Source organism: Chlamydotis macqueenii, chromosome Z (genome assembly GCF_036417535.1).
Source record: "Chlamydotis macqueenii isolate bChlMac1 chromosome Z, bChlMac1.mat, whole genome shotgun sequence".
Taxonomy (NCBI): Eukaryota; Metazoa; Chordata; class Aves; order Otidiformes; family Otididae; genus Chlamydotis; species Chlamydotis macqueenii.
The window spans coordinates 11,015,845-11,036,701 of NC_141593.1; the positions used below are offsets into that span (position 1 = coordinate 11,015,845).

The following is a 20,857-nucleotide window of genomic DNA, read 5'->3' on the forward strand; positions in this document are numbered from 1 at the left end:
AAAAGAAAAGAAAAAAATCACCCAGCATCTCACTTCTTTAAAAGGCCCAAGGATTCCTAGTAGCAGCCCGATGCTCTTGTGATGTCAAGGCATGAACCCTGGTTTTAAGCTTCATGTAGAATTTGTAACCTGTGATCCCAGCATCTGTAACTATGAACACTGAAACTGGATGTCTCCTACATTTTATCAAATACAACCTCATTGTGTTTTACTCAAAAAACCTGCCTGGTAGTAGAGAACAAACTGAACCTGAGTAATTTTAACGCATTATTGCCACAGTTGCAGGTATGAAGAAACAGTGGCAAGAGGGAGAATTGAAGAGAACCTACACCCTGGGACGTAATTGGGACACGGCTGTCACTGTGCAGTGTGATTCCAATCTACAGAAAGTCAGTGGGATTTCTGCTGTTAGTAAGGGTTTTCTCCCTAGCAAGCACAAGCATGTATCTCTTCTGGAAGACGCAGAAAAATGCCCGGTGCATATGGCAAACCCCTTGGCACCATGAAGACTACTGGACTATATACTGTAGTGGCTGTACACAAATCCGTCATGGGTATAGAAACAAAATAAAACTGGTCTCCTTCTTTGCATGAAATACGAGTTATTTTTCTTATCCTTCTGAAAAGATAACTGTTTTCTCTTAATAATAAGGCCACAAAAGTTGAAAAAAATATAAAAAGCCAACGCTTAGATTCAGTTTTCCTAGCATGTTCCACTTTGAATCAGGACTTCGGTTATTTTCACCAGTATTTTAATGTAATGTCAACTTTTGTTATTTTTTCATTTAACTTCACATCTTGTCAAATTTCTGCATCTACATTTCTAAGCTTGCTATACGGGATTTCTGAGGAGTCTACTGCTTTGTTGTACCAGCCCAGGTGAAATTAATACAACAGAAAACTGCACAAAAATATTTCAATTCTCAAAGCTGAGATTCCCATATTTGCATGAGTGTGTAATGAGAGCTGATAGCTCTTCGCTTGATGTGGGCTTACAGAAATCCATTTGGCCTTGAATTCAAATAACATATTTTGAATCTTGGATGTAAATGAGTGGCTTTCATACAATTAGATTTTCAAATTAGCTAGGAGTTTGTGAAGTTAGTAAATATTCTATAGTGAATAGAGTTGATTTAATGTACACCAAATATAAACAGACACTTTACAGAGAGGCCAGTGCTCTACCACATGTTAGATGGGTGTCCCTAGAGCAGCTGGTGCAAGTAAATGGTGTAGATCTGGTACATGTTGTGAAATATTTTTCTTAAAATATCATCCATTTCCCCTTCCTCAGTTCCTTGGATTTTCATTTACCTTTTATTTCTTACTCTTTTTTACTCTCTCCTCCTTTTAAAAATTCTGATTAACTTTTTTTTTCTATATTTTCTTTGCCTAAATTTTAATTTTAATTTTAATTTTGATTTTTAGTTTCCTAAACGAAATATAAGCCAAATAACACTGCAATTCCAATCAAACTTTCCAACCAGATTTTTTCCAACAAACTTCAAATGAAGCAGAAAGATCCATTCATTCACTTGGTGACAATTAAAGCACACCGAAATGAATTTGCACTGTCTTAGAGTTCGGTTGAGTTCAGTCACACGTCTTTAATTACGCTGCTTAAGAGTGAAGCCAGTAAAACAGTCATTTAGTTTTGTACTTTATGCCATAAATCCTGTTATCTAAAGGCAAGACCTGTGAGCAGGCCGTCCTGCAGAATTAGTGTCTCACCAGCGCAGCGTGTTTCGCTGCTGCCATCTTCTGGCACACGGGAGCGTTCTGCTGCAGGTCTCCCGACTGAAATACCAAATCCTCTTTTCTCTTTAATGGTATCAGTACAGAGTTCTGTTCATTCGGGGGTGAGACAGCTCATCTATAATTATTGCAACGTGGTGTCTCTTAGCCACTTGTAATTCATTCACTCAAAAAGATTTTAGAAGATATCGCAAATCTAAAAATTAGTATTTAAAAGCAAATCTCCTTTATATTACTAAATGTCATATTGCTACACAACATCTTACATACATTATTAAATGTAGCTGTTTAATAAATGTTTTTGCCAATGTTTATGCTGCTTGTAGTTTACTTTTAGACAGCAAATAAATTATTCCATTGTAGACCTGATTCTGTCTTTAAGTTCGTGTTTGTTACACCTTCTTATTTCAATATTTAAAAATACAGAAACACATTTACATGATTTTTTAATCTCCTGCATTTGCAGTCAAGTAATGCAGTGATGTTCTCTCAACCATTCTTCACCCTTGCACAACCCGGATTTGAACGCTATACCAAACTGTCTATTTTTCCTGAACTTTTTCGTTACAGTACTTAAGTCTGCAGAGTCTGAGGTGCTCTGATGTCCATCTAAGCACATTTTGTCTGACTGAAACACTCTAAAATCCCAGATAATTGCTGCAGACAAAGAGGAAGTCGCTCTTACAGGTTGCAGCGGTGTCAGGTGCTTTGCAGGCAATAGAGGTCCAAGCCAAGTTGTAGCTTTAGAGTCTTCAAAGCAAGGATGCTATGCCAGGGTTTCCTGAAAACATTAAATATTGTAATAAACACCCTTCTCAAACTGGGCTACTGTTTGAGTTCACCAAACACACCAAGGCCTTGGGACAGATCGCTCTGGCAGCCCATGGTCACCACCAGAATGTGCCAAAAGTAACATGGCTAAATGAAACTGTTATATAAAAACAACAGTGAGGAGAGAAGAGGAGGAAGTTTACAAAGCAAAAAGCTATATCTGAGTATCACATCCATTTCTTAGAGATATTGGTAAACTCCAATCCCCCAATGTCGAGCCTGATAGGTAGTGTTTGGTGGATAAAGAATTGGTTGGATAGTTGCATCCAGAGTGTAGTGGTCAATATGGCTTGATGCCCAGATGGAGGTCGGTGACAAGTGGTGTCCCTCAGGGGTCCATACTGGGACCACTACTGTTTAACATCTTCATCAGTGACATAGACAGTGGGATGGAGTGCACCCTCAGCAAGTTTACAGACAACACTAGTCTGAGTGGTGTGGTCGACACACCTGAGGGACGGGATGCCATCCAGAGGGACCTAGACAAGCTTGAGAAGTGGGCCCATGCAAAGATCATGAGGTTTAACATGGCCAAGTGCAAGATCCTGCGCAACGGGCATGCAACCCCCAGTATCAATACAGGCTGGGGGATGGAGAGATTGAGTGCAGCCCTACTGAGAAAGACTAGGGGGTACTGATGGACGAAAAGCTGGACACGGGCCAGCCATGTGCGCTTGCAGCCCAGAAAGCCAACTGCATCCTGGGCTGCATCAAAAGAAGCAGGGCCAGGAGGTCGAGGGAGTGGATTCTGACCCTCTGCTCTACCCTGGTGAGACCCCACCTGCAGGACTGCATCCAGCTCTGGAGCCCCCAGCATCATAAGGACATGGACCTGTTGGAGCGAGTCCAGAGGAGGCCCATGAAGATGACCAGAGGGCTGGAGCACCTTTCCTATGAGGACAGGCTGAGAGAGTTGGGGCTGTTCAGCCTGGAGAAGAGAAGGCTCCGGGGAGACCTTATAGCAGCCTTCCAGTACCTAAAGGGTGCTTATAAGAAACACGGTGAGAAATTTTTTTAGCAGGGCCTGTTGTGATAGGATGAGGGGTAATGGTTTTAAAATAGAAGGAGGTAGATTCAGATTAGACATCAGGAAAAAAAATTTTACAATGAGGGTGGTGGAACACTGGCATAGAGGTGGCTCATGCCCCATCCCTGGAACCATTCGAGGCCAGGTTGGACGGGGCTCTGAGCAACCTGATCTGGTTGGAGATGTCCCTGCTCCTTGCAGGGGGGTTGGACTGGATGGGCTTTAAAGGTCCCTTCCAACCCTAACCATTCTGTGATTCCATGACAATGCTAAGCAGAGCAGCTGCACTCCTGCGGTCCAGTCTGATAGAATCTCCTCAGAATCTCTTGCATGTTTCTTTCCCCAACGAAATCGGACATTGGCCAAAGTTATTGTTTTTTAAAATTTTATTTTATTTTCGTCTCCTTTCCAAAGACTATTCCCATTAGTGATCCACCCGTGACTGAATAGCTGCCTCAGTTGGGTCTCCCTCAGTGCCGCCGGGGGTGTGCGGACACGGCTGCTGCCCACGGCCGCTCGCAGGGGCGCCGCCATTTTCAGCCGCCCAGGCCTCTCACCGGCCGCCCCGCCGTCCCGGCCACGCACCGCAGGGCGCTGCGGCGGGGCGCGACCTCCGACCCCATTGGCCCGTGCGTGGCGGCTCAGGCCCGCTCGACGCCACCGCCCCCGGTTGCATCAGCTGCGGCGGCCGGGAAGCGCCTGCGCGGGGCCCCGCTCCCGCCCCTTCCCCCTTGTGCCCGGCGGTTCAGCGTGCGGCAATGGCGGGTGCTGACAGCCAGGTGGGCCCGGCACCGCGCCGAGCACCGGCTCTCTCCTCTCCTCAGCGCGGGCTGAAGGGGGTCCTGAGGCGGGGGCAGCCCCTTCTTCCAGCCTCAAGCCTGGAGGGGGGGCAGGTGCTGGCGGCAGGAGGGAGCTAGGCCTCGTCCCCCGCGCCATTACGGCGCGTCGCCGGGACTTCCCCGGCTCCGGGGGAGCAGAGTCGAGAGGCGGTGGGATTTGCCTGAAAGGAAAAGAGCAGGGAGCTGGGCTAGGGTTTCCCGAGGCGAGGGGGTCGGTGTGTGGGGCTGAGGGGGGTTAAAGCGCCGTAGGTGTGAGCGACTGCTGGGGAATAAGGAAATGGTGCTCGCCCTCCTCAGGTAAATGCTGGGGAAGAAAAGAAGGCAGACTGCGGAAAGAAAAAAATGAAGGAAGGGGCCGGCGATGGAGGGCGGACGGAGGTGAGCTGCCCCTTGGGCCACGGGGGTTGAAAGAGGGAAGTCTCCGGGTACTGCTGCAGTTCATCCCTCTGAAGTATTTTATCTGAAGTTACAGATGCTCCTTTTCCCACTGTCTCTTGTTTTACTAAGGTTTGCCATGAAGTCACTTTGTTGCTTTTTATACTGAGTTATATAGTGTAATGGGAGATTACCGTGGTTACGCTTTTCACTGTGCCTCTCTGCACCAGGAGGTATGCAGCAGATCTCTGTAATGAGGAAAGCCTGCCTAAGGTGCTCTGCCTCTTTAGCCTTCTCTGTCTTTATGGTGGGTAGACACAGATTCCTCAGACTATGCAGAGAGAGGGCTGTCTGCTAGCCAGGACTAATCCTGAGCAAACTGTATAGCTGTATAAACTTGGTTATGCCAAAGCTGGTAGTCCTCGTGTCATTATATGACGTGTAGGCTGGAGTCAGTTCCTGTCTAGGTGGCTAAGAGAAGAGGTGTTCCCTCCGGTTTTTGACCTAATAAGAAAAACCTGTTTTTATGATGGACTTCCACTGTCTCTTCGGATTGATTTTTGCCCTTGTGTAGCTTAATAAACTATGTAGCAGCTTATTAACGTATGTGTAGTTTATTAAACAAGTGTACAGTGGTACATTTTAAAGTAATAATTTTCATTAAGATGAAGTCTTACCTCTATGTAATTAATATCATATAATTAATATGTAATATTAATGATTATTTGTTAGATATAGCACATATACAGATACGGTCACATAGCTGCTTGTGAAAAGTATGTCCATTCTGTCTGCATTCTTGACATAATGGGATATTATATTAATAATTTATTGATTTTTTTCCATTCTCTTTACTGATTGTGTACAGCTGAATCCCTGGCCTGCATTTATCAATGAGCGTTTAGAGATGTACAATAAACTTAAAGCTGAACATGATGCACTCCTTGCAGAAAGAGCTGCAAATGACAGTAAGCCCATTAAAGTTACATTACCCGATGGCAAGCAGGTTGATGCTGAATCCTGGAAGACTACTCCTTATCAAATCGCTTGTGGAATTAGGTATAATTCTATTCTGTCATATACTCAGTTACTTTCAGACAGTTCTGTATGTGCAGGCTGTGGCTGTGAGGGTATGGGTAATGCATAATTTTTCTCTTAGTAATTTATCTCAACTCTTTTCAAGGCATCTTGTATATGATAAACTGGAGTTTATCATATAAATAGGGTTTTAGTTTTGGAGTGAAATTGTTTTACTTTATGAAGATAGAGTTTTTAAAATAAAATAAGAATATAATTGTGATCTTTTAGACACACATCGCTTCCATATTTTTCCCTGCAAGTACTGTTGTTGCATTAATAACTATTTGCTGATAAATTTACTGTATCAGATTGAATGTTAGTGCATGCAAACTAGTTTGCATTGACCTGGGGAAGATGTCTGCTGGGTGGTGTTTCAGTTGATTTCAGAGGGAGTTGACAGTGTGAGTATGTTTCACTTAACTGCACAGTTTTCTTCCCTTATCTCTGAGAGGTGCGGATTTTCATAAGTGTTCAAGACTGGCTAAACTGCTCATTTACTAGGAATTTATTAATGATATTGTACACACTCTGAGCACTCCTGAAAATCTTATTCAACATGGAGGACAAATTTGGAGAACTTCTCCTTGCTGATTTCAAAAGATTATGTACTCTGTATTTATTCTGCAGTCAGGGCTTGGCTGACAACACTGTTATTGCTAAAGTGAACAAGATTGTTTGGGATCTAGACCGTCCTTTGGAGGAGGATTGTACCCTGGAGCTGCTTAAGTTTGAAGATGAAGAGGCTCAAGCAGTGAGTATCTTCTGCCAAAATTTGTTTGCCCTTGAATTTACATTAAGCTCGGCCTCAAGTAGTTATTTGCATCTTTACTGTGTTCAAAATATGAGGAAAAGGGAACAGGTTTGCTGCGTAGGTGCATCTGCATTTTCTTATAGCTCCTTACAAGGGAGTTGGGATATTGCAGGTAATGTACATTTTACTGTGTATTCGTAGCCAAGTCTGCTAGCAGTTGCTGTAGTTTATGTCAAGTCTGTTCTCATTAAAGTTTGTATTTGCAACCTTCATGTTAATGTAAAGTAGGTCTTTTGAATTGACCTCTTTAGCATTGACTTCAAAAACAATACTGAGTACAAAGGTACTGTCTTATGTACAATCATAAAAGTACTCGAGAGGCTGCTCTTTTGCTTTTCACATGCAAAAGTACATGCTTTCTTTTGACTTCTCATTCAGATAAATGTGCATATCCAAATATCTTTAGAAAAAAATAATTTGGTACAATAAGCTATCAGTCAAGCTTGTCACAGAGGTCTTGCATTCAAACTTAGGGTTTTCGTGTTGGCTAAATGATGGCTTCTGTGAGATTTTTGTTTTCTGGTCTGTGCAAATAAAAGCAGACTGATTTCTGTAGGTTTGGGTTTAATTTGTCAAAGCTTCAAGTGTAGTACAAGATGGCGTGTAGTTTTTAACTTTATGAACTGTTCTATTCTACTTCAGTGCAGGATTTCCAGTGCATAAAATCTTCAGATTAGGATCACAGCCTTATGTTGAAAGTGCACCTTCTGGTGTTTATGGAGAGCTGATTGATTGAAGTTTGTAGGAAAAAAAAAGAAAAGGTTTCTGAATTAGTTTCCTGACTTCTTGACAATAATTAAATCATTTCAACAATAGTTGAAAATAAGAATTTGCTACCAGGCTGTGAACGATTTTCCAGTGTTACCTTTTGGAAATACTGTGCTTAGGATGAGAGTGTCGCTGGGCAGGTCACTTCTGTGAACTGCTGCTGTCTGCATAAAGTACCCGTAAAAGCAACCATTTCAGAAAATATTTTAAATAAAATACTCCGAAATGCATTGTGCGTATTCAGACTGATCCCCCTTTTTTTTGCTTCCATTAGGTATACTGGCACTCAAGCGCTCACATAATGGGTGAAGCTATGGAGCGAATCTATGGTGGCTGTTTGTGCTATGGCCCACCAATAGAAAATGGATTTTATTATGATATGTTCCTTGAGGAAGGGTAGGTTTTGTGTTTTTAAGAGTGGGGGGATGACAGTCACAACAAAATTTTTGTTATCTGCTGGTTCCTGTCTGCACTACTGCAGATTACTTTGTTCTTTGTGGTGTGTCCCATCCACAAGCTAGTGCATTTCAACTGGATCAGAAATTGCAAGTGAAAGCAAGAATTATTCACTTTTGTGTGTGTTTATTTTAGGGGTGTATCAAGTAATGACTTCTCTGCTTTGGAAACATTATGCAAAAAGATAATGAAGGAAAAGCAAGTCTTTGAGAGACTGGAAGTTAAGAAGGAAACACTACTTGAAATGTTTAAGGTAGGCTTGTTTATAAGGTTGTTTATAGCATCGTGCATTTATTCTTTAAGTATCTGTAGCTTTAGCCACATGTTCTGTTAAAGGTAGAGGAAAGTGTTTGAATTAACTTTTTAAGGTGATAAGTTTTTATAAGCACATTTGTGGTATTTAACAAAAAAATAGCAAAGATGTAATTCTTTGATTGTCAGGAATGTGCATTAGATTTTCTGCATCTATGAGAATTCTCGTTTTTTGCTTGGGTGATCTTGGCAAAATCTTTGAAGCCACATTCTTCGTTTATTTCCCACAGATGTAAATTTGCAATATATTATATGCAGTTATGCTATATAGCTGTATTATATAGGCTGTTAGGAAATTGCAGTGGTGATACTGTGACTGCGTGTGCTGATCCATTCAGAAAGCTTCATAAAGCATTTTTTAGAATGAGGACTTCTGAGAAATTCCGAGTAGCACTAAAGCTGATCCTTTCTCTTTAGTACCTAGCTGCACATAGTTTTCTGGCACTCCTGAGATAGACATTATTCAGTTTTCACTGTTAGGACATCAGGAGAATCATAGAGCTGTTCAAGTTGGAGGGTACCTCTATAGATCTACAATCCAATCTCATGCAGAGGGTCAGCACGGAAGTCAGACCAGGTTTCTGAGGGCTTGTCCAGTTGGGCCTTCAAAACCATTAAAGACAGAGACTGCACAACATACTCTTTGGGCAGCTTGCTCCACTACTTGACTGTCTGTCTTTTGTAATCCTCTTTTGATGCAGCATAGCATCAGGTTTGCAAATAATGTAAACTACTGGCCAGTTCTCTTGCTTAACAAGAAGTTAACAAATACTTGTGCTGCTTTTCTTCTCAGTATAATAAATTCAAGTGTCGCATCCTGAATGAGAAGGTCAATACTCCAACTACAACAGTGTACAGGTAACTACGCAGACATCATAGTATTGCTGGATATATCTTTCTAGGATGAAATATACCAATAGAATGTTTTCCTGTTCTTAGGTGTGGTCCCTTAATAGATTTATGCAGAGGGCCTCATGTCAGACATACTGGGAAGATAAAGACCATAAAAATTCATAAAGTAAGTGCTGAAACTGCCTTAGACAAATGTTTTCACCAAAATGTTTTGCTGTCTTTGGGCAGTACAATGTGGCTTATCCAACAATGTACTGTGAAGTGGGTAACCTGGCCAAAAACTCAATGTAACAAATTGGGAAAGGATTGTGTGCCAGAATGGTATTCGAATGGTGTGAAGCCCAAGGAGATGTCCAGGGCCTGTGCTTCCAGCACAGACAGGAACGTGAGTGTGGCTTAAAGCCTGGTTGAACTGTGTCAGTTAAAGTTTATAGTTATTGCTCAGCTGATGATTATATCTGAGTGTAAATAAACAGTTGGAATAGGATGGCTTCAAAAAAAAAAATCAAATAGACTTCAAAAAAGACGAGAGAGCTTGAAACCATTTTTACATATTTTGTTCATCTGTTCTTCCTGGATTTTTCTAATTAGTTCTCTGAATTTAAGATTAAAACTCTCCTTATGCCTTAGTTGTTCTACATGTCTTTTCACAGCAGGCAGTAGTAGTAAAATGTGGAAGCTCCTCTTCTTCAGTGTTTCATTTATTTTTTGCATGCAGAATTCTTCTACCTATTGGGAAGGCAAGGCTGATATGGAATCCCTCCAGCGGATTTATGGAATTTCATTCCCAGATACAAAAATGCTGAAAGAATGGGAGAAATTCCAGGAGGAGGCTAAAAGCAGAGATCACAGAAAAATTGGGCGGGTGAGACAGTTTTTCTGGTAATGTATTTCACAAACACATTGCGGATGTAACTCCTTAACTGGAAGCATCTTGAAGACAGCATATACTTGCTGCCACAATGAAGATGTGACACAATTGTATTTTCAGTCAAGTTGGAAAGTCAGGTACTTCTATCTCAGAGAGCATCAAAAGTTCTGAGGCAAATTACTTCTCTAGACTTTTCGCTGTTTTAAACACGATGACATCCTTATTCCACAGATCAGCCAGAAGAGAACATGAACACTTCAGTCTGCAGGCAATGCTCATTCCTACGCAATTTGCTGCAGCCAGTTCACTCACAGTTCTTTTCTTTTGTGTGATTTCAGAAGCCATAAAGCATTTCTGTCATTTGTTGGTTGGTTGGTTTTCGGTTTTGTTTTTAGATGGAAACGCCTGTCAGATAATTTGTAGTCCTGAACGCTGTTATAAGGTGTGTTGCTGTGATGTCAGGAAAATACACAGAAGAATTCACTATATGCAGTCCTCAAGCATATGCACAGTTTGCTGCAACATTAGCCAACTACGTATTCAGCTTATGTGCCAATAATTAGAGAGCTGCAAAAGCAAAACTAAACATTACTTGTCAATGTTCAGAGGGAGCTGTGGGGGCACAGTTAGGAGTTACACATAAACGTCAAGTTTTGGAACATCAGTAATGAAACAGGAAACCGAACAATCTCCTTCCTCTATATGGACTGATGAAGATATAAGTACTAGTGAAAATGCCTCTAATCTATTGGTATTACGCTTTTTTTAGTGGTTTTTTTTTTTTTTATTGATTAGTAATGCCCGGTCAGTAGTCATTCATTTGTGAATGTTAAATGAAACAGGTGGTGTACAAATATTTAAGTTTTTCAAATATTATTTTTCTGCAGGACCAAGAACTCTTTTTCTTTCATGAGCTCAGCCCTGGTAGCTGTTTTTTCTTGCCGAAAGGAGCTTACATTTATAACACATTAATTGAATTTATCCGGGTAAGTAATGTCTTTTGGAAATCTTCTAGAAGAAATTGCTTAATTTTAGAAAAATACTAAGCATGCTACATATAATAGTATTAACAACTCTTCATTTCTCTAATCTCTTAGTTCTGTAAGCCACGGAACTAAAGAAGCCTAGTTTCTCTGAATTGCTCCTGTCACAATCTCTGCTAAGTTATGTTTTTATCAATACTTTATACCTGCAGTTAAAGCAGTGAAAATTATGCTTTATAATATGAATTCTTTGACATCTAGTAGTACAGTTAAGCTTACACTACAGCTGTTCCACTAATGCATATTTATTAGTTTTAATAAGCTTATTAAATTTGGCCTTGTAGAACTATTTGTTATGAAATTATGTGTAGAGAAAAAATCTTGATCTTCCTGTTAGAATATTTAAAGTCTGTCTTATTATTGTATATTGGGCTGCAATGTACTATCAAGTGTCATTGAATAATTAGAGACTGCTGCTTTGCTTGCAGGGAGAAAACTTGTTCTTCTTGCTTACTACAGAGGAGTTGTTTGGGGAAAGGGTGGTGCTGGTGGAAGGGATCTATCCTGGCATGTCCAACTGAATTTTTATTTCCTCTTCTCCTCTCAAGTCACAGACTATTGTAGGGCAGCATTTGTGTATTTTTACGGCTGCAGATTGAAGGCTGAGTACTGTTACTTTAGCTTGTTTTATTAGTAATTTTATGTACTGGGTCTGTTTTTTTAGAGTGAGTATCGAAAACGTGGATTCCAGGAGGTTGTCACTCCAAATGTTTTCAACAGCAAACTATGGATGACTTCAGGGCACTGGCAGCATTACAGTGAGAACATGTTTTCCTTTGAAGTGGAGAAAGAAATCTTTGCTCTGAAGCCTATGAATTGTCCAGGACACTGGTAAATAAGTAACAAATCCAGTTTACCAAAGATGATGCCAATTCAGAAAAAAAAAAAAAAAAATTCCCATCTCTTTTGCCTGCTTAATTTTAAAGGTGGCTATCACAGGTGTCCAGATGTGACATGCTGTCAGGAGTGATGTAATTACCAGTCTTGCTTCTGTGCTCTCTTTACTTGAGACAATGAGAAATGTCTTTTTTCCATCATTACAGGGACTGTGTTTTAGACCGGAAGCTTACCTTGCTACTAAAAAACCTGGATATCCAAAATAGATACTGGACATGGTCAATTTTGTGGCAGTTTAGGCATTCCAGTTTTAATGCTTAGTTCTAGGAGCTGTTTTGTCTTCTCTCTGTGAGGTGGGGGAAGCCTACCAGCTATACAAGGATATCTGCATTTGTTTTCCTGACAAAACTAGATGTGAATGATGGTTGTATTCAGATTACATCATTGGCATTATGGGCATGTGCTTAGGTACTGTCTGCTTCTCATTGGCTGTTCTTTGCAGAATTTTGATTCTGGATGAGCTTCAAGTAATAAACTTTTCCTTCAGCCTTATGTTTGATCATCGTCCAAGATCATGGCGTGAGCTGCCATTACGGTTGGCTGATTTTGGTGTTCTGCATCGCAATGAACTGTCAGGAGCTCTTACAGGACTCACTCGAGTACGTCGGTTCCAGCAGGACGATGCTCACATTTTCTGTGCCATAGAGCAGGTATGAGCTGCTGTTAAATGAAATCGGGTCTTAAAATAATATTAACTGATTTTTCCGTATTTGAGACTTCATTTCTATTCTCATAAAGATTGAAGAGGAAATAAAGAGTTGTCTGCAGTTCTTGCGTGCTGTGTATGATGTCTTTGGATTTTCCTTTAAATTGAATCTCTCCACTCGTCCTGAAAAGTACCTGGGAGATATTGAAGTGTGGAATCAAGCTGAAAAGGTAAACAGTAGTTTTATTAACTTTTTCTATGAAAGCAAGGCTGCAGCTGCAAGCCCTGTAAGAACATATTGCCCTCTGGGAGGTACAGTGACAGCTGGAGATGAGCAATATAACTTTAATAACTCTCTTCAGTTCAGTCAGGCTGCTGTAAATAGCTTACTCTCCCTACAGAAGCGATCTCCATGTCAGAATCAAATTACCTCTCTCTCCTTCTCTATCTCCTTTTATTTTTCTGATAATTAAAAAAAAAAAAAAAAAAAAGAGGAATTCTGGCAGCCCCTGTAATAAGGCTTAGACCCATCATCCAAAAGGCACGTTGCTCTCCTGATTAAAGGGATGGGGTTAGCCCCTGCAGGTGCTGTGCTGGGGATAAAATAGGACAGGAATAGACATTAGGTATATCAGGGTGGATCCCCTCTCAATATTACCTACAGACTTTGAATCTAGCACAAAAACTTCTTGCATCTTAGCTAATGCTGCTTGTTTAGCGTCTTCCAAAATGTGTGCATTAATTTTGTCTCTTCAAATTTGGACTATTTTTTTTTTTTTTAGCTGAGGCTCTTCCAAAACTTTCCTTTTTCAGAAAATAAATGAGTTGCAGCAGTTCTCAGCAGTGCTGAGAATTGGTAGTGTCACATATCTGTAGCAGCAGGCTGACCTGATGCTGTGACATGGAAAGACAACAAATTATTGAGAAACACTGAGTGTATGTGTCCTTTTATCTCTAGCAACTGGAAAACAGCCTCAATGACTTTGGTGAGAAGTGGGAGTTAAACCCTGGCGATGGAGCTTTCTATGGACCTAAGGTTAGTGTGTTGCTGACCTCTAGCTGGGTTAGGCTTTTAATTCTGTTGGGATAAACCAGATGAAACTTAGGCAATTCCTTGCTTCCCTTTGATACTATGTAATCTTGGCAGTAGGGGTTGCATGCAAATAGTGTTCTTTGCAGTACAGCAGATCAGCAGAAAAAATCCCAGTCTCTTCATGCATTTACAAAACGATGCTAAATGTCGCTTTTCCCAGAAAGACAAGTGTTGGGCATCTGTTTGTGCAGAATGTTTGCCAGATGACTTCAAATAGGTACCTGGCCAAGACAAAGTCTCCATCTAGTTAACATTCTACTGTAAGTTAATTAAACAAATACAGATGGACACTAAATGCTGTTAATACATAAAGAATGCTTTTCATATCTTATTATGAGTGAGGGGGAGGAAATAGTATGGTGATGCTCTTGGATTTTATTCAGGATCTTCTTGGTAAAGACAATTTTTATTTTTCATGTACTGTCCTGCACATTCCCTTCTCATGTAATGCTGTAACTAAATTTTTCAATATCAGTATGCGTTTCTAAAGCATTGGTGCTGTTTAGATTCGTCTGGAGGATACATAACAAAACTGATTCTTAAACTGACGACCTGGTACAAGCTGAGATTGTTAAGAGCTCGGCTTAGAGGGGAATTTTTTTTTTTTTTGGAGTTATCTAATACCGCTTTAAGATGATGTACAGCTGAAATTTTCTGGTTTTCCAGATACATAAACTCAGACATACTTGAGAGAGAAATAATACTCTGTGATCCTAGTTTTCACATAGCTTTAACATTAATTTCATTAATTAAACCCAATTTACATGTATAAACTATTTGGCTGCTGCTTAAAGTAAGCTGTTTCATTTAGTGGGTGACATGAACAGAAGGTGGCACTCTAAGATCTGTATTACCACAGCAATTGCTGCATTAGAATAATCCTTTGGGTCGTAAGTGAATCTTAAGTCATGTGAAAAACAAAAACAAATTTGCTGGTAAAACAAATTTTTGAAATGTTGCTTTTACTAGCACAGTTTTGTAGCCACATTGAGGTGCTGGTTTTGGCATTTTAAAAAGCCTGTTGGATTGGTTTTATGGTTTTGTTGGGTTTTTTAAAGCTGTGTCTTCAGTTTGCACAGATTAAGTAGGGCTTTCCAGAAATTTCCTGATGTCTTTTAGCATGAGGACAGAGAGCGTTACAAAATTACTTGTAAAACTTTCCCTAATAAACCTACACTACATGTATGTCTATATTCAGTCATCTAGTAAACTGGTTCTGATTTCTCTTTGTGTGCTAATTGAATCAATGTCATTTTATGGGTTGCAGGTGAAATGCAGCTAATCACTCACAATGTGAAATGCAAACAAAATTTAGTAATTTCCTCAGTTGGTTTGAAAGAAGACAAATATCTACAGGAACCTTTGTTAACCTTAATTAACCTTGTATTTGCTGCTAATACAAGGCGTACAGTGCTCCTGTCTTCCTAATACAAGCGAAAGTAAGATGAGCAAACATGTAGCATTTTGCACTGGTTTTAAGGGAAACTAGTTAAAGTTGTATTTTTAAGTTAATCTCTACATCTAGGGTACCTTTAAACTACTTGATTTTTTTTTTGACTACTCTGTAACTGAGTGATTTGAAATTAAAGAAGGCTGTAAATAATTTATTTTGATAGAAGCTCTTTAATGAATAGCTGAACTATAGTAAACTCTGGCATCTGAATGCAAAATTGAAAGACATTTAGAACTTCAATTAATAAAACACTGATCTGTTTGATAAATAAATTAAAATAAGGCATGCAGTGCCAACATATAACCGTACTGGTAAAATGATGATTAAGAAAGCAATGTGATAAATGAGATCGGGACACTAAAAATCCACTGTTTTCTGTCTGTCTTTCTGTCTAGTTTGTATCATAAGTGTACTCAGGATTAAAATGTAAGATGCAATAAAAAGAATAGGCTTGACTGTAGATACTCATAGTCAGAACAAGTGTCACTGAATAACGTGATCCCTACTGGTAAGTGGACTGTTTAACAGTAGGATTCTCATCCCATGTTCACGCCCTGAATTTGTAACATAAGCTACAAAGTACTCAAATACAGCGTAATAAAGGAGTATAAGTCTGCAAGTTTGAGGCTGAAGAAATCTTGTTTTTGGCAAGATGTGCAGTTCTGATCTTGCACTTGCACTTACATGCTGCTGAATTCACTCAGTGGAAATACCCATGAATGTCCTTGATTGAAACTCACAAAAAATAGTCTGGGGTATTAAATGTAGTTCCCTCCTGAAGTAATGTGTCTCTACTTGCTCAGCCTGTTTTTAGCCGTAACATTTTTGCATCAGAATCTGCAAATCATTTAAATCCTAATGTTGGCTGAAGTAAAAGTGTGTTGTCTAAAACTACATGTAGTTCCTCTGCATTGAGAGAAACCTTCCATCTTAAATCACTGAGTTTACTTTCAGAGGGGCATGCTTGGATCTTAAATTGTATTAAAAGTTTGTGTCTTTTTTTTCCTAAGATTGACATTCAGATTAAAGATGCCATTGGCCGCTATCACCAATGTGCTACAATCCAGCTTGACTTCCAGCTGCCAGTCAGATTTAACCTCACCTTTGTCAGGTAAGCACAGAGGCTGATAGTTTTAATTGCTATATAATCTAACTTTCCTGTCACTTACAGACATAAGTTTACATCAAGAAAAAAAAACTTACATTTGAAAAAAAATCAAACCTTTCTTCACAGCCATGATGGTAATGACAAGACAAGACCAGTTATCATTCACCGGGCTATCTTGGGATCTGTGGAGAGAATGATCGCCATTCTAACTGAAAACTATGGAGGCAAATGGTAATGTTGAAAACTAGATTTATTATTCCAGTTTGAGCAAACACTGTATGTGGAAAAGAAATTAACCCCAAGCATCGAGAGGGTTTGTTTTACTTGCTTACTGCAGAGACGTGCCACAGGTGTACCCCAGGGCAATTCCTTCTGATCCACCTTCCTTAGATATTAAATAATTTTAGTTTTGGTAGCCTCCACATGATGCCATTCATGCAGGTGCAGCATACAGCTTGTCTGCCCAAGGTGTATATCACTCTACTTGCTTTTGCAGCTGGCCTACCTTGCAACGAGTCGTTTATGTAGGTTATCCCCTTTAACTGCTGGAGTATAATACCTGATGGGGATGACCCCTCCTATTATAACAAGACTCAAAAATAAATGTTTCCCCATGATTAGTTAGTAATGAGCTCAACAACTCAATTTTGATTTGTTGTCTGTTGTAAAACACAACTTGAATCTTCAGGTCAGAAGGTACTTTTGTTCACACTGCAGTTCTTTTAGACAGTTCTTTTGAGGAGATAAATCATAACGAATATAGGGCTGTCATCACCTCTGAACCCAATCTAAACAGCTGACTTTATGAGTCTCTTGTGTAGATTTTAGTCCTATCTGTTAAGAGGACTTTTCTTACTAAAAAAATACTGAAAGCTGTATAAACTTGTTTTGTTTGTTTATTGAAGGCCACTCTGGCTGTCCCCGCAGCAGGTAATGGTGGTACCAGTGGGACCAACATGTGATGAGTATGCTCAAAAGGTGATGTATATGGTTTGGTGTTTCTGAGTTTTTTTTTTCAATATATTGTGTTTAGTTGAGATACGTGGCTATTAATGATTAATAGTATTTATCCCAGATAAATGTTATAAGTCTTTGCATGTTACATTATATCATTTTTATATTACAATGACAATCAGCTGCTGAAGTTGCAGACGTATCTTAAAAGAGGACCCGAAATAGATTTTGAGTATCTAAACAACAAATGCTGATCCTTTTGAGGCTTTTATTTTTGGAAAACTTAGTTTTTTCTCTGTAGCTCAAAAGCTGTCTTACCCTTCAGGTCCTAGTCTCCCATGGTCATGTGCATCTTGCAAAAGCAGCAAGAAAGATGAAGATGGGTCATTGCATATTTAGCATCCAGCAGACCTTCTCCTGTATTTCTTTCAAGCACATTATACATTAAAAAGTTGTCTGCAAGATAATAAAAAAAGAATAATCGTATAATTAGAAAGCTCCACCATCTTGCTGTCTTTCACAATATCTAATTCAAATCACTGTTCAGCCCAAAACATTAGATATTCACATCACTGCTGAGTTATTTAGTGTGCATGTCCTTGCATGATAGCTGACCTGTTTCATTTCTTGTACTGGGCTTGTCTCCAATGCTTGAGCCAATGATGGTGCCTTTGTTTTAGCAGGCAGATAAGCTTGACTGACTTAAGTCTACAAGTCATTAATATGCTTTGGTGACAGGTTAGATACTTCTTCTCCTAGGTCAGGCAGCACTTCCATGATGCTGGATTAATGGCTGATGTTGATGTGGATCCTGGGTGCACGCTGAACAAGAAGATCAGAAATGCTCAGCTTGCACAGTACAACTTTATTCTGGGTAATGTATAGTGCATTTGTTACCTTATCCTGGCTGACGCTCTTGCGTGGGTTATAGGAGTTAATCTTTCTCCTGTGAAGAAATCAGAGTGGGTAGGGAGTGTTTTAGGTCACTTTGCTCCTAAGAGGCTCCATTCCAGAGAGCCTGTCCTGCCTGCATCATAGGTGTTCCTGGCTTGTGTAGCTGTCACTGAAAGGAGGTCACTGTGGCCCAAGGCGTTACTGCTGCTTTAGAAAAAGGTCTTTGCTGTCTTCTGGTCAGCAATGTGGTGACATATATGAAATCTCTTGCCCTTTGTCAGTCCCCCAATAATTTATACTCATTTCAAGTGTAGCAAAAGAAGTGCCATATTTTCACCGCATTCAGCTGCGGTGCTCTTCTGAGTGCATGCATGCATAGACGAAGACTCTTCCACTAGAGGGCGATGCAGCAACAACTGGAAACTGACCCTGAAGTATGTGATTTGCAGTGCCATGTTAGTCATGTTATGTAAATTGAGGCTCTAGTATTGACCCTAAAACTATCTGGGATCCCTTAGAGTACAAGGAGCCTTTGTCAGAGAAACTCTACCCTCAGAGTAACTGATAGAATCATGAATAAATTTCTTTTGCTCTTTAAAACTTTAAGCATATGATACAGATAAGACACAACCATGTTTTACCTTCAAGACCACAAAAAAATGAATGGCCTATCAGGGAAAAAAATCTCATCTAATTTATGTTCAGAAGTTGCTTCAGAGAATTGGCCCACTGAATATAGATTAGATAGCAGAGAAATAACAATCTCCTGTAGCGACCTCCAAGTATATTATATAAAATTAATAATTTAATTATATAACATTAGTAATGAGACATGCATATATTATCTTGGCATCTGTATCTTAATGTTTAAGTAAAATAGCTTTGGTATTTTTCAATCAACTGTCTTGCTGTCTCTAAAGAAAAGAAATAGCTGTTTGTTGTTTACAATGAAGTTATCTTTCTAATCTTTGCCTGTAGAGTACTGCATGTTTATTTCTCATTTTGACTTTGTGGTTCTCTCTGATAACTTAGTAAGTCCAGCTTGAGTTCTTTACTTTTCTCTTTACTCCTATTTTGCTACGTTGCTGTTCATAACATACTAAAATATGTTAAATAATAGGAGATTAAATAAGGCTATTGGCTGTAACAGATCTAAGTGGGAGGAGCTGGGAGGAGGGCAAAGAAGGATTTGATAAGTTGGGTGGCAAGGTATTTAGAATTTCTGTTTAGTATGCCTAAGTTTTAAGGGAATGGGGGGAAAAAAAGATCTTGCTAAATGCTAAGTTCGTTCCTTTACATCTTGGTTGTTTCTAGTTGTTGGTGAAAAGGAGAAGGCAAGTGGCACAGTTAACATCCGCACCCGAGATAACAAGGTGCATGGTGAGCGTACAATTGTAGACACTGTGGAGAGACTTCTGGAACTGAAAAGCTCTCGCTCCAGACAAGCTGAAGAGGAATTTTAACACCATCTGCTCTACCTGAAATTAAAAAATATTCTAGTTTTCCTGATTCGGTTAACCACAGAGTTTTTGTGCTGAACCAGCTTTGAAACATATTTCACATTGGACCTCTTGCTCATTTTAACAGAGATTTTTCTTTAGTCAGAAATGTCTCTTTTTGTAAAAATCAGTTTTTCACAAACCCTAAAGTAAAATTTCCTGGCCTCTGACCAATGACAGATGAAGCGAGATGAAATGACTTTCTGTGACTGCAAGGGAAAATGGAAATGTTAATCAGGGATACCCATAGCATTCTAAGTACCCTGTTAAGAATAAAATAAATTTTGATAACAGATGTTTTTCATGAAAGTTAAACAAAAGACCTCAGGCTAAGAAAACACATAGTAACCATGCACTGCAGCAGCTTTTGGAGTGTCTCCTTTAGCAAGGAAAGTGATACCTTACCGTCTTGTATGCTGGTCCTACACCAGTTACGTATATTGACTCTGAACATTTCCCAGTCACATAAGTGGGGAAATGAACCAAGGTCTCCCATCGGGGGTGGTGCCTTTGGGAGTGTCTCAGCTCTCACTGCGTGACACTCCTGATGTGGGTCTACTTGCCAGAGCACTGAGCTGCGAACCAGAGCCAATTATGCCCTTACCCAAAGGCGGTATCTGAAATGTGCTGGCTCTCAGGGCAAAGCTGGAGCAGCTGTAGAATGGGGATAAGACTGCCTGGAAGAGGTAGGGCATAGCAGGTCCAAAGCAGCAGCTAAGAAAACCAGGATTCTTGGGAACAGTATATTTCTGTTCTTATCCCTGAGCTGTTCTTTCAGTAATGCTCTGTATGTCACAGCAGAAACAGGAATGTACTGAATTAAAAGGGGTAATGATTATTTTTTTAAGACAGATGCTATTTTTCAGTTAAATAAGTACGGTCCCCTCCAGTGGAACACTTCCTTCCCAAGCCTCTAGTCCAGGGCATCACATAGTCAGCAGCCCCTCCTACCTCAGTTGAGGGATCTCATCGATGGGTTTTGGGTTTGTTTGTTTATTTTTTTTGTATCTGGCTGATAAGAGGCAAATGTCTGTCACTAGCAAAAAAATAAAATCATAGTCTGAGATTTTTTTGAGGTTTTTTTTTTGGTTTTTTTTTTTTGTTAAGGGACCTGAACAGCTTCCAAAGGAAGTTGATAATTGTTCCTATAAAAAGAAAGCTGTTGCTACAGCCGAAGCAAAGATAAGACAAATCTGAGGACGGGTTTCAACCATCCTGTCTTGAAAATGTCCAAGTCTCACAATTTCCTTTATTACCTGCGCAGAAGCATTTCATCTAGGCTTTTCTCACCTA

At 39.8% G+C, this 20,857-nt stretch overlaps 1 protein-coding gene across 1 annotated transcript; it reads left to right on the forward strand.

Moving 5' to 3' along the window:
• The first annotated feature begins 4,323 nt into the window (after positions 1 to 4,323).
• Positions 4,324 to 20,632, forward strand: TARS1 (threonyl-tRNA synthetase 1). Its single transcript, XM_086770316.1, has 19 exons — positions 4,324 to 4,392; positions 4,750 to 4,830; positions 5,696 to 5,886; positions 6,535 to 6,658; positions 7,761 to 7,882; positions 8,078 to 8,195; positions 9,048 to 9,112; positions 9,194 to 9,272; positions 9,825 to 9,971; positions 10,865 to 10,963; positions 11,685 to 11,851; positions 12,405 to 12,567; positions 12,656 to 12,793; positions 13,522 to 13,599; positions 16,120 to 16,220; positions 16,344 to 16,448; positions 17,123 to 17,195; positions 17,931 to 18,045; positions 19,380 to 20,632. The coding sequence occupies exons 1-19, from the start codon at positions 4,372 to 4,374 to the stop codon at positions 19,526 to 19,528; spliced, it is 2,136 nt and encodes a 711-aa protein (XP_086626442.1). The 5' UTR covers positions 4,324 to 4,371; the 3' UTR covers positions 19,529 to 20,632.
• The last annotated feature ends 225 nt before the right edge of the window (positions 20,633 to 20,857 follow it).

What these genes read in the sequence shown, in the direction of transcription:
- TARS1 (XM_086770316.1), top strand. Translation starts at nt 4,372, where the DNA reads ATGGCGGGTGCTGACAGCCAG. An exon ending in TTTTCTGTGCCATAGAGCAG is followed by an intron (nt 12,568 to 12,655) that starts GTATGAGCTGCT and finishes ATTCTCATAAAG; the next exon opens with ATTGAAGAGGAAATAAAGAG. An exon ending in GAAAACTATGGAGGCAAATG is followed by an intron (nt 16,449 to 17,122) that starts GTAATGTTGAAA and finishes TGTTTATTGAAG; the next exon opens with GCCACTCTGGCTGTCCCCGC.